Source organism: Balearica regulorum, chromosome 3 (assembly GCF_011004875.1).
Source record: "Balearica regulorum gibbericeps isolate bBalReg1 chromosome 3, bBalReg1.pri, whole genome shotgun sequence".
In the NCBI taxonomy this organism is placed as follows: domain Eukaryota; kingdom Metazoa; phylum Chordata; class Aves; order Gruiformes; family Gruidae; genus Balearica; species Balearica regulorum.
The window spans coordinates 96,027,607-96,041,042 of NC_046186.1; the positions used below are offsets into that span (position 1 = coordinate 96,027,607).

The 13,436-nt window shown below is 41.2% G+C and overlaps 1 protein-coding gene across 9 annotated transcripts in view; it reads right to left on the bottom strand.

Moving 5' to 3' along the window:
• TTC7A (tetratricopeptide repeat domain 7A) overlaps window positions 1–13,436 on the bottom strand; it is a 194,848-nt gene that overhangs the window by 101,824 nt on the left and 79,588 nt on the right. For 7 of the 9 annotated variants that reach the window (XM_075749060.1, XM_075749059.1, XM_075749063.1 and 4 more), the window contains 2 exons: window positions 13,092–13,196; window positions 2,176–2,293 (listed from right to left, as the gene is read on the bottom strand). In XM_075749060.1, the coding sequence (XP_075605175.1) occupies window positions 2,176–2,293; window positions 13,092–13,196 (223 nt within the window). The remainder of the gene's footprint in view (window positions 1–2,175; window positions 2,294–13,091; window positions 13,197–13,436) is intronic. The other 2 variants (XM_075749058.1, XM_075749062.1) reach the window with 1 other exon arrangement.

A 13,436-nucleotide genomic window follows, 5' to 3' on the forward strand; every position in this document is an offset into this window, starting at 1 on the left:
GGATATATTAAAAAGCAAAAGCTTAACCTTAGATGGAAGACATCTTGATATAATGCTGTAAGCTTTAGAAGGCAATTGGTCAAATGCCTCTGAAACACTTAGCTACCATTGAAAATGCTGACTCACTGAAAATCAGGTCAAGTGGAAAATTATGGAAATCATATATACACAGACATGTTTGATTATGTGTCTGCATACATCACTATGAACTGGTATGAACACAATGGTAAACAAGACTGATAGTATGAGGCAGGATTACATAGCGGAGTTGCTATCTTCCTTTCAGCATGTTCTACTCTTGCTTCCTTGCTGTGATAAGCTTTTTTTTAACAATGCTAATGCAAAATGTCTCGTTAGTGCAAATTTGACATTTTCTAGTAAAATGCTGTTCTGTATTCATGATCATCATAAGTATGCTTTTGAAGTACTTAATCCTTTTTATTAAAATATAACCTGAAAGACAGATATACAGTCTTCAGATTTCCCTTAACTCTTCAAATTTCCCTTAAATGAGTGACTGGCCCTATTGACTTAAAGGCTAGAGATACAAGAAGGCAGATATTCCACTGTTTCACAACATAAATCAGACGTTAATCTGGAAAAAAAAAAATCCAAGGCGATTGTTGTGAAGACTGTTTCTTTACATTATTTTACAACATCTGAACTAATTTCTTGAAAACTCAGAGAAGACTTCTCTTCCAAAAGAAAAGTTTGCAACTTACGTTTTGCTGCACCAAAGTATTTTTAGAGTCAGAGTACAGCACATGCCTCTACAACCCCATTCTTTAGAAACCACCTTCTCTTCGTACTGAGGATAACGAATAGATTGTAATGGGCTAACATAGAAAACCTTCTATCTCTGAAAATAGTCTCTGGGATCTTGAAGATCTTTAGGGACAGTTTAAAGAAAATCTAGGCAAAATGCTCTAAAAAGCTAGGCTGTTAAGCAGAACTTAATATTTAATAAACTTTTAAAAAAACGTATATGAGAAAGTTCAGGGTAGGAAGGACGTGTTTCTTGGCATAATTTTTCTAGGGGAAACTATTCTGAGGCAGAGAAATGAAGACCTGAAGAGACCTACAGTGCGTGTTAGCCTCCACGTTGGAAAGCAGTTCTCAGCTTATCAGATATGGCTGGCTGAAAAATTACACCAATTTGCAGTACTGAAGAGCACAAGCCACTTCCTCATACACGTGCCTTGCAGAATTCTGGTGTAACTTGCAAGGCCACCATACTTCCATGATACCATACAGTCGTTTAAGCTTTGTCTCAGGCTCATTTGCTGGAAGTTGGTTCGTTTCTACGGGACCCATCTGACAGAAGAGCCATTGCTTGCATGTGGGCAGGACTGCCAAATTGATTAGGAAACACACTAGCTCAGCCATTATTCAAAGAAACTATAGGCCTTTTATCTATGTTAGAAGTCATAGAAGAAACAAAGTCTGTTTCCATCTGTGAGCTTGATGAAGGGCAGAGCTAGAACTCTCCCAAAACACTGAGACTTCAAGCCCTTCTGGCTACCAAGCACCAAATCTGCAGGAGCCCATTGTCCAGTCATTCAAAGCCCAAGCAAACAGCATTAAAAAAAAAACCAAACCCAAACCCCAAAAAACCTTCTTACATTCAGTGGTCTGTATCTAGTCAACTTCCACACGTACCACTGAGGCAGATATTTTTATCTTGTTTACTTCTAAGCAGAGAAAGACACGACATCACAGAGAGGTTGAATCTCTGTGGGGAATCAGTATCACGCCAGGAACTGAAGTCAGGCATTTCTGACTCCAGCTCTTCGATTGTATTTCTTTATGTGATTTATAAGTGGGTGACAAAAATAGGAAAATAGATGGAAAGTTTGACTTTTTATTGTGTAAATAAGTGAAAGAGATGTGTTACAAATATTCAAGTAAAGCACACCAAGCATTGCTGGCTACAGTCAGATTATCATCTCCTAAGTAATGATTTGCATTTCTTCCTTTACCTAAAAACTTCACTTTTACTACCATAGAAGACAGTTCTCTAAGCAAGTGAACAGTCCCCATTTGTCTTGCAATCTGATTGTTTTCCGTGTCCAGTCAGCACTAAAAGCAGAGTTTCTAATAAATTTCCATTGCTTGCACTGAAGTCTTTGAGCAGATGCTTTCTATACAACATACTTGTCAAACAGGATAACTCACCATCAGTAGCTTGAAGACTGTATGTCAGGCCCAATGCCAGGTAACCCTTTGCTAGGGACTCTCCAGCATCCTCACCCAGGTCTATCACCATTTTAGCAAAGTATTCTCCTTCTTCCAGCTGCAAAAGAGGTAGGTTGAAACTTATAGATGTTTCCTCTATACTTGCTTCAATAAGACCATCTCATTAAACTTACCTGTAAGTGACCTGAGAGCCACTCATACAAGGGCTTTCAGTGATCACAGTACACACTCATAGAAAGGAGGACATAGAAGGTCAGATTAGCAGACCTTGGTGCACACACACAGTTTTGAGAAAAGTTTTGTTTTAAGCATCCACCCCAAACTATTTCCAGATGTTTAATGTTAATGAAGGACACTATCTTATTTTTATATTTCCCTTCTGGCACACTTCAATCATACGTCCTTAAATACAAATGTTGGACCAACTGACTACTTATATGCTATCCTAACAGTACATTGAAAGGTCTAACAAGTTTCTTCCTTCAAAGGAAGACCATCTAGTTTTCCTACACGATGTTTTTAAACCTTAGAAAATTTTATTTCCTTTTAAAACATTGTAAGAGTAAAACAAGAGAGCACTTCAATGCAAGCTGAGTTCAGCTGCTGCTTGCAATTCTGCTGCCACAAGGAGGAGGCAGCAAATTCGGGATGCAAATTTTGATTTGAAATACCTTAGCAGCTCATGTTGCACTTGCCAAATTTTGCATCTTTTGCAAAGACACAATTTCCTTGAAAACACATTTTATATTACAGATTGTAATGGGAAGAGAAAGCAGTCATGACCTCTCAGGATCAGCCTCCAAAATGGTGAAATATCCAAGTTGGTCTCTTCTACTACAATACAGACTGCTCCCCTCAACCTTCCTTTCCAGCTGACCACGCACACCTCAGTCTAGGGAAAATACAAAGCTTTAGTATCTTTAAAATCTGAGTTAATGGGAATTTTAAACAAAAAATAACTTGAATATTTTATTACAGAATAGAGCATTCCTCATTTCTAACCTTAAGCTCTCATTAACATCACTCACCCATTATAAGTAGAAAATACTAAGACCTGTAGACTGTACATATCTGGAAAGATATAGGTTGAAGAGGTACAGGCAAAAGCTGTTAAGTAATGCTTGAAAGACACAGAGCCTGCATGAAGACCTCATTTCTGTACAAGATAGTCTGCAGATCCTGTCAACCATAATCATCCCTAATCAAGAACCAGACCAGCATTGCACTATCTGTAAAATCCTCCTTTTGGAAACTTTTATTACATGACAACTGACTTTCTGGGATGGGGTTGTTTAATTTTGAGGAAATACATTTTTGTTTGAAATCCAACTGTTTTAAACGCAAGTACTGCACATGTAACTGAAATGTGCTCTCTTAACATTCAGCTTTGTCAAACTTCAGCATCTCGTAATTCCTTAACGTATAAAAGGAGTCACTCATAATGAACTGGAACCAAAACATAACAGCAGACCAGAAACTTCCCTTCTGCGGTGATGTGTTAATACACTACTTATAAGCAGAAACTGCTTGACTTGATATACTATCCTGTCAATGGGCCTCCTAGTTATATCATTTGAAGACATTCAGGTGCCAACATTAACTAACAGCTTCATAAACAAAGGACTTGGTATTTATGAGATGATATCAAACATAAGAAAAAAATTACTGTTAATGTAAGCATGAAGAAAGGCTGAAAAGTGCAAGTGAAGAAGCAATCTCCACTGCTTGGGTCTTTTCCTCACTCATACAGCTCCCTGAGGCCATACAATTCAAACCAGATGTAGACCAATAGTTCCCAAATTTCTGAAACCTCAGATCAGTCAGCCCAACGACCAATGTATATTTTCTCATCAAACTGTTCCCTGCAAGCACTATGACAGCACTATGGTCTTGCTGATTGCCTAGTCAGCTATGAATCTAGAAACTACTAATTGAAACAGGAATACCCCTCTTGGGGCATACTTGGGGCTACCAACTAAATTGCAAGGACTGCCTTTAACAGCACAATCCAAAGTTTACTGAAAACACTAGAAATAGTCCTACTGATTTCAATGATGTTTAGATAAGAGACTCTTTAAACTCTGATCACATCAGGAAGTCTCAGATTTGTTCCAGGAGATTTCTTAATCCTGTCAGTAGCCCCACTGACTTCTCTGCCACATACTAAAGTGTGTTCTGGACCAGAGCCTAGGACAATGGAAGAAGAAAAAGTCCCATGACTTGCCACACAGAGGGGAAAATAGAAAAAAAAAGAGGCAAGAAAAAAAAGCACAACAATAAAAACCCCTTGCCATGAAACAGTAACTAAATTCTTCAGCTCTCAGGAACTTTTATGTAAGACAAAATCTCTGCAGCCAGAAAATCAATTATGCACCTCTTACCACCATAAACAGCTATATTCCCACTCTCTTTCTTCATTGTTTCTCCTCTTCTCCCCACACACACTTTGGTCCAAGAAGTCTCCATTAGATGAAGAAAAGAGCTATACGAGGAATTCTAATGACTAGCGAACAAGTGTAGGGGTGGGTAGAGTGCATGAAAAAAGAGATTAAATGAAAGGTTTGGAGTTGAAATGGAGACATTTAGAATTGGAGAGATTTTGATCCATTGTTTCTCTGAATGGTCACCTGATGGTGTTTCCAGTCTCTGACTGATAGCCTACGCTGCATAAATCAGCAGCGCACCATTCAGCTTTCTTGCCTGCCAGTTATCAAGGGCCACCTGCAAGTGTCAGATTAATCTATTGTATGAATAATTAAACCTATAACTTTTCAGAATGGCTGAAAGAACACCTCTAGCACAAACATTCTTGGAAACATTTATTCATACTAAACACTAATGGCACTTTGACCAGCCACCAAGATTCTCATGAATGCAAACTTGGGTCACCTGAAGGCTGCTTTGAAAATAAGTGGCCTTGCAAACTCCAGAACAGCTGGTTCTGTTTATGAGAGCATTTACTTTTCCTTCTGACAGCACTCAGCCACTTCCCCTGCCAGCCCTGCTGTGGCTGCCATCTGCCCCCTCTTCTCCCATTCTCTTACTCTTCAATCATTCTGGGCAAGTGTGAAAAGCCAAACCTTTCACTCATGTTACCCACTGCGAGGTTTCAACTCTCCAGTGCAAAGTGCCCCCGCTGGATTGCAGTTTGGATGAAAACTCCCCTTCCGTACACCCAAGTGAGGGACCAGTAGCAAGCCTGAGCTGTGGTCTACCAGTAAAGCTGTGTCTGTGGGGGTCCTTAAGCATATGAGATGTCTCCACTCTGTGCTGTAGCAATGGGAAAGGAAGCAGGGGAAGGCCTCCAAATGAGGCATCAATCCCTTTGGAGTCCCACTAGATACAACCATTCCCAGCTGCAGCTCCTACATCCTGCCACATTACCTGAAGCAGCAGGAGCTGCTCCTCTTTCTCCTCTCCCCACATGGTGCCAGGTATGTGAAGTTTCACCCTGTGGCACTCCCAGAAGTTGGGAGCTTGGCGTACACAGGAGTGAGCTAAGCTGCAGAATGCTTATCAGGAGAATCAAGATGTCCATTCCTACTCTTACTGCACAGCCAGGGGCCAGCCTCAATATGAAGGGAACCTAAATGGTTCATTCACTTCAGAGGAGGACTACAATCTTAAGGTGACACAACACTGCACTGGAAGGGCAAGGAACATGGATCAAAACTTCCTGTTGCAACTTACAGGCCCTTGCTAGTAAGCTCTAAGCCACAAGATGCCACATGTCCTCCCCTACAGCGAGCACAGCACAGCATCACTTTGTGATTAGGAAACACACAGCATGCTGCTGTTACCTGGTTGCTAGCAGTACCAATGGGAGCTTCCAACACCATGGAAAAGATATTTCTTTGGGCATCAAGAGTGCCGGTAACATCTTGAATTCAGTTTCCTTAGATATCTGCTTGTCATTCTCTCAGAAGCAAGCAAAACCAAAGTCTCAAAGCCCCACAGATATACCTCTGATTTGGCCATTCTGTTCCTGTTCTTATGTTCTTCTGCATACTTTGCACTGAATAGCTGGTGGAGAGAAGGGCAGCACCACAAGTTGCAGGGAGAGGTTCCCTGCCTCCAAGACCTGCATGGAAGAAAGCTCAGAGAACAGGTGTGGGGGAGAAACAAAGGAACTTTTTTGCATTTTGAACTCAAGCTGTATAAACTGTCAGAAGGCACCTGGAAGCACTAGCTAAGCAACCTCTCCACCTCACCAGAAACAAGCACACACCTGGCACCTGGAAAGAGACAGGCTGCCAAACTGTGAGCTGACACTGATAAGACTGTAATACTGTGGGGTTGTTTTGGTTTGGTTTTTTTTTCCCCTTCCACCCCCTCCATCATCTTTGATGGAAAAGGAACAGTTGGTAAGCTATGTAACCTGAGGGATGTTTTCCCTGAAACAGAGAGTAGCTGTTCCAGCCACCCCTGTTATTTGACCACAGGTTTTGGTATGTGCTCGAGCCAAGCCCAGGGGCATACTGACAAGGGAGCGGGGAACAGCAGGTGCTGTCTCCTGGCCTATTGCCACCCAGCTGGTTTCCAACTGCCACCCAGCTTGTTTTCAGAAAAGCTCAAGCCCTACCCCACTGAATCAATACCCTCCAGGACTGTAAGTGGGAGCTGCAGTTCTCAGCAGTATGGATTTAGAACAATTGAGGACAAGCAAATTGATGATATACAGCAGCATGGAAACAGCACCTTACTGTGCCGAAAAAAAGGAGCGCGCAAGGGAGGAGGCAGGAAACAGGTCGAGTGACACTGGACTTAGGACAGCGGACAAGGTTAGTGAAGCAGGGGAGTCTGGACACCAGTGAGACTGAGTGATACTCAAGCACATAAGAGACCCAAATCCTACAGAAAGGGTATCTACACAAAATTATGTATTATATTAACTAGTTGGATTGACCTCTTCTTAATATTTTTGTTATACTAGGTTGTAGGTATAGAGACTAATTCAAAGAGGAGAAAAAAAATATTGAGAAAACAGAATGAGAAGAGGAAAAATGCATAGGAAGAACATGGCCAATAAGGTGTAGTATAATGGAAAGGTTTTGTCCTACAGCTATTTACAGCGTACAAAGCAAATCATGTTACATATGTCAGGAAAAAAAATCCTGTGCTTGCTATTGTTGGTCTAGTCAGCATTTTCTCCATATGTCACCAGTACTAAGCCCACCAACTTACGCTGTATGTAAGCTCAGCCCCCAGCACTTAGGAGTACTTGAGCCTTTCCTCCCCTGTAGCAAGTGTGGTTTGTTCACAAGGGAGATGTACAGAAGACAAAATTCTTGGTCATTCTGATGTCTAAAACCCTGGGGATTGCCCCAATAACAGTAGCTGTGATGTAGGCAAGAATGTCTTTTTAAAAGATGTAAGAAATCTCTAGTAGCTCCTTACCATTCACTGCTTTTCTCAGTAGCCTCTAACCCTAGCGATGTCAGTCCTCCAGACTGTCCGCTCAGCAGGCAGCATAACTCCGATAATAGGACTAGATTTGATCTTTCAATATTATTCCTACTGCAGTAAGACCTAAGCATTTCAATGCAACTCCAGGGCTTCTAGGCAACTAGGTACAAGCACATGCACAGCATTTATTATCTACAGTGACAGGGTCAACAACCGACAGAAGGAGAGAGAAGCACTCTCGGATTAAGTGGTCTGTAAAAGTAACGAATGATAAACTGCTACCTCAGAAGTATGCAGCTCTAAATCTACATCCTGCCAACCTCCCACCCACCCACCGACCATACTGACCTCACGGTATGTCTTACACACTTTTTATGACTCCATGCACGGTCTGGCCTGGCCCAACCCCACACTCTTCTCCCTTTCCCAGACTGATGGCACGACCTCTGCCTTCCCAGTAAAGCGCTGGAGCAGAGCTCTTCACTGTGTGCACCGGGATTAGCGAAGTAAAAGAAATGAGGGAAACGTCTGTGAGGCACAGCACCGTCTTGTGCTTTGCCATGGGGTGAAGTCTCCCCAAAAGTTGATACTAGCTGATAATACTAGCATCATTTGGTACTATACAAGTTTAGCACAACAATACTATTTCTGTGGTATAGACTGTGGGGCACTGAAAATATGAAAAAATATGAAAAACAAAACAAAAAAAAAAGAACATGCCGCATGTCTTCCTACTCTCCGTCAAACCAGAGTCTTAGAAGATTCAAGCCTATCCTAGGACTATAGCCCATTTGTCTCTATGTATATTTACAAAGCATTCAACATGCCTCCATTGAAGTCAATGGAGTAAAAGGCACAAGAAAGCATCAGAGTAATCCGAAATGCCAAATCCAAAAACAAGGCTCCTAAAATGGAGAAATTTGGTATTTAACACTCGCCTGTGGGCAGAAGTTCTGGTTTTAGTATTTTCACACCACCTGCCATAACAGGGTCCCGCAGAACCTAGATTAGTAGTGAAATTAACAGTACTGTACTATTAAAATATTAAAACCAACAACTCACACTGCAACTCAAAGTTGCTGCCAAAATAGGCAAGTGAGCATTCAGCTGAGGCCATGCCAGGGAAGGCTGAGTGAAAGAGGAAATTGCAACAAGCCTTTTAGTAAATGGCACTCTGAATTTATAGTGGATCAAGGCAGGACGACTTCAGTATGGACACATTCCACTGTAAGCTACATCTGCTTTCCTATGAAAATTTAAAACAATACTCTGAACTTCAATAGTCAAAAACTTCATAGTGCATTCTGGAAAGTTAAAAGACAGCTGGCTAAACACAAATGGGCTTTGTGTTCACTTGCTAGAACCATTCACATCTGAGTTCAGCAAACTGTTGCGCTGAAACCCCAGCAAACTGGAAGGCTAGGCAGCATGATGCCTCAAAAGTAATTCTGAGCCCACTACAAAGACATTTAAAACACATGTCTAATGGGCTAGATACAGTGTAAAAGTTCTGATTTTGCTGAAAACTTTTGTATCTCATGAGCTTTATTAAGTACAGGTCCACCTGCATCCTGACCAGACAAGTGTCCTCTATATAGATGCAATAGGTTTGGAGCTTTCCTGGTCCTCTGAGTCAACTGACATAAGCTTTAGAATTAATGAAGTGCTGATTTACTGTTCACTCTGTTTTGTGGGGGGTTTTTTGATTGTTTGTTTGTTTAAAAAAACCTGTAAGTCTGGAAAAGGCAACCAAAACATTGCTTATATCACTCAGTTGTTTACTGCAGGCCCAATCCTGAAAGCTAGTGGTTGATGGGACAGATCATCTGCTGATGTAAACCAGCATGGTGCCAGTAATAGGCCAGTGGAATAGTGCCAATTTACATCAGCTAATAATCTGGTTATACTGTCACAAGAGAAGGTGGGGGCATTTAGTTCTTTTCCACATCAGGCTCTGTTACATATTAATTTGCATGGCACAGTATGAATGTACGCATGTTTTTACTTTGATTTCTTCTGCATTGAAAGATTATTTCATAGATGTGATCTAGGCATCCTCAATGTTGTAAATCACCATGGTACATTTCAATTAATTTTTTTTGCTTTCCCTGCTTCTTAAAAAGTGTGTTGAGACGCCATGTACAAAGCCAGCAAAATGAGTTAAATGACCACTAGATTAATCAGGAAAGAAACTATTCTGTGCTCCTCATGACATTGTATCATTATCCAGCTGCATAAATGTTTTTGGGTTTTTTTTATTGCTAGTAACTGAAATAAGACTAAAGCACTGCTTGTCCACAGACCATAAACAAACCAAGTACAATACTGCACCAAAAGCACATAGTAGACAGATGCAGAACATATAAATTAGCTGTTTCATTTGGATAAATGATGATCTGATTTCACCCTTTTTCTGCCTAGCCAGCAATCAAGTACATAGATATATTTCCTAATTGAGAAATTAACCATATTTCATATGTTCTGAAAAGCAAGGCATATTTGAGTCTTTGTAACTGTTAATATTTGTCCATTAGACTGTTCCCATTCCATGTCTATCTTCCTTTCTATTTATACTGGCATTGATCAGTTTGTTCACTTCCAGTTTAAATGATCCAATTCTGATTTGATTGCCGTGTAATTTAAATGCAAATAATTACTGTAAGGATGACATTTAGAAAAGCAGTTCTGCTAAGCAGGAAGGCCTTTATTAAGCACAGGAGTTTGCCAGTAATATCAGAAGCATCCCTTTGACTATGAGATGTGGGAACCTATCATTTCAGTTCTTTTAAAAGTTGCTCCCATTTCCCTCTGACTCCCCTCACTTAAAACTCTTCTATACCATCATCAAGTTTGGTATCAGGGTAGAGCATAGGCCACTAAACGAAAGGAAGAGGGGAGAGGAATAGTTTTAATTTGGTTTTAGTTCATAAGGTTGCGCGCTAGATAACTGCAGTAAAATTACCCTCTTGTGAAATCATGTTTGTATTTCATACTGCACCCCAGTTCTGAGCCAAGGTCTGACTGAGTAACGCTGAAAAGTGTTTCACACAATGAAAAAGCAGTAGAGGTAAAAACCCACTTTCTTTGCAATAATCAAACCCAGCTCATTTTCCCCTTCTTTCTCCTGTATTTTAGGGTTAGACTGTTGCTTTATCAGCTCTGCCATGTATGAGAAGTCTGGAGATACTGGATTGCCTGAGGACAAAGCTGGGACTGAATTAGTCTCACCATCTTTTCTAAGTGTCTCTGTAACAAGGTATTCTTTATATATGAGCTGTGCTACCCGATCCAAGAGATTTTGGGCGGAAGCACCAATGAGAAGGACAAATCCTGACTTTGCCCATTTCCTGGCATAGCAGCATCTTCAATTTGGGCTCATATTTTTACATTCAACTCCTCATCCATCACAGTCAGCAGACTTTAACTGCACCATTTAAAATTTAGTCCTCAGTAGCGAGAGCTGCATAAACACCAGCGTAACACAGGAAAGAAAACAGATCTTGAGAGAAGGCAACAAGCAAAATAGCAGAATGGTCCATTAAGATTGTGTTTTGACTGACTTTGACCACTGCTAAACACAAACAATGACTTCAAGAAGGCTACTGTCTCTTGATACTTGCTGAACAGGTGACCTCTGCCATAACTAGCCTTCAGACAAAACTGAAATGCATCGTGTGAAACTGCACGCTAAAAATCAAGATCCATGGGATGTTCTTATATTTAACAGGAGCAATGAAGTTTTAATGAGGCACTCTACCAAAAACTGGGTCATTGATGTGTGTTGAGGTGAAAGGACAATGTTTCTGTACTGTGAGAAAAGGGATTCTATGGCTAGTCACTGCAGTCAAGGCTGCCCTCACACTTCACAGTCCCAACCAGTTCTTCCTTGTTTCTAAGTATCAGGTCCAAGAGAGTGCCTTCCCTCATCGGCTTCACAACTCCAGTACCTTCCTCTTGTTGGATTCATGTTCACAGAGCAGGAAGGCAGAACAATAAAAGATTTATTTGCAACATGGAGATCCCAAGTTTGTCTCCTACACTAAAATTCAGACTCCTAGGCAAAATTCAGGCTCTCCTGAGCCTGATATCAGAGAAAGTTTTTCCTCACATTTAACATGACTGTTCTGCTGGGTTTTAATTTTTTTTTTTGGCCTGTTGGCAATGATCAAGACATCAGGATTGCCAGGGGAAGCTGTCAGGGTCTTGCAGTCCCCCACTATGGTGCCAAATGAATGCAGGAATTTAGCCCACGAAGTTCCTTTAGCTTCAGAGTCTACATAGTAGAAGTTATCAGTATACTTGCTGATGTTTTAGACTAATGACAAGCTGATCTTGCTTTGGAATCTTCATCAGAGATATTAATGTGTTCACCACACTTGTAATGCCTGGCTTTCATATTGTTTTAATGTCTCTAAGAATCAGAAAAAACCCTTATTTGCTTTATTTAAAAAAAATAACATTCACAGTGAATGTTATTTTATATCACTGAATGACTTTCAACCCTCAAAATTTAGATAGAGCTAAGGGTACAAGAGAGTTAAATTGTTCTATTTAGAGAACAGAGGTAGGCTGGTAGTTCAGCAAGGACTCCCTCAAGGCCCTCAGACCTGAAAGATTTTTCCTAGAACAAGATACTTTGCAGTTTTTGCTGACTCACATAAGTTTAACCATTATAGTCTGAACAGTCTAGTTCATTCAAAGCCATACATAACCGGATCTCGTCACTGATGGTGGTGTAAACTGATACAACTCAATCACAGGGATGTAGAGGATGAGGAGGTGGGGGGCCAGGGGGACACAACAGCAGCAAATGTAGCCCCTACAACTTTTCACCAAAATCTGGGCAGATTCTTCTGGTATTTTCTGTCATGCTTTCTTGCATCTTTGTTTTACTTATACCAGCAATTATAATCCTTCACTGACTGCAGGGACACCTCGTGGTGAGGACAGGTGAAAACAGCAGGCTTCCATTCAATTAATTACACCAAGCAGCAAAAGACTGACAGATGTTTCTGCTCCTTGGGATAATCAGAATTTCACAGGCACAGACTTCCACTCCCACTCTGCTTCTGGGGCATACATTAACACACCCAGAACAGAATACACTGACACAGCAACTTCAGGAACAAAGGACTGAGTTGTCCAGCAGACCTGAACTGTCTAACAGTCCACTTAATAATAATTAGCTTTTGTCTTCCAGGGTCTACAAGAGTGGCAGATTCAACTCAACACTCAGTTGAAGCAGCAGTCCCCAGAACGGCTGTTTTGGCTTTCCCCCCTCCTCCTTTGTTTAATGTGCCAGCAAAATACATTTCAGTGACTCACCGCAAAATTTCTTCCTGGGATTTTTTTTTTTTTTTTTTTGAAAGGCATGCATGTGCGTATGATTTTTAACAGGGATTCCCTTTCTCCCCACTGCAACTACACCATGGCACTGTCACTGCAGCACCTGATCCATTACACAATAAGAATTGCATCAGCTTGCTTACCCAGTGCAGCGACCCAATGCAGACCTTGGCAGCCAGAAGGGGAACGGTGGGATCTGTAGGTCGCAGTTTAGCGCACTCTTTGAGCACTGACACAGCGTATGCTGACTGGAGAAGGAGGGGGAGAGAGAAGGAGGAAATAAAAAAGGCTGATTAGACAATGCTGTTACAGAGTCCAAGCAAGATATTTCAGTGAAATGTACAAAGTAGTACTATGAAGGCAAGAACCACATGTCAGCAACAAGTTAGCAACTTTATTTCCACCTCCACACACGTAGACACATGCGTGCGCGCATGCGCATGCAAACACACACTCTTCCCACGCTCAGAGGAAACACGCCAAAGAAC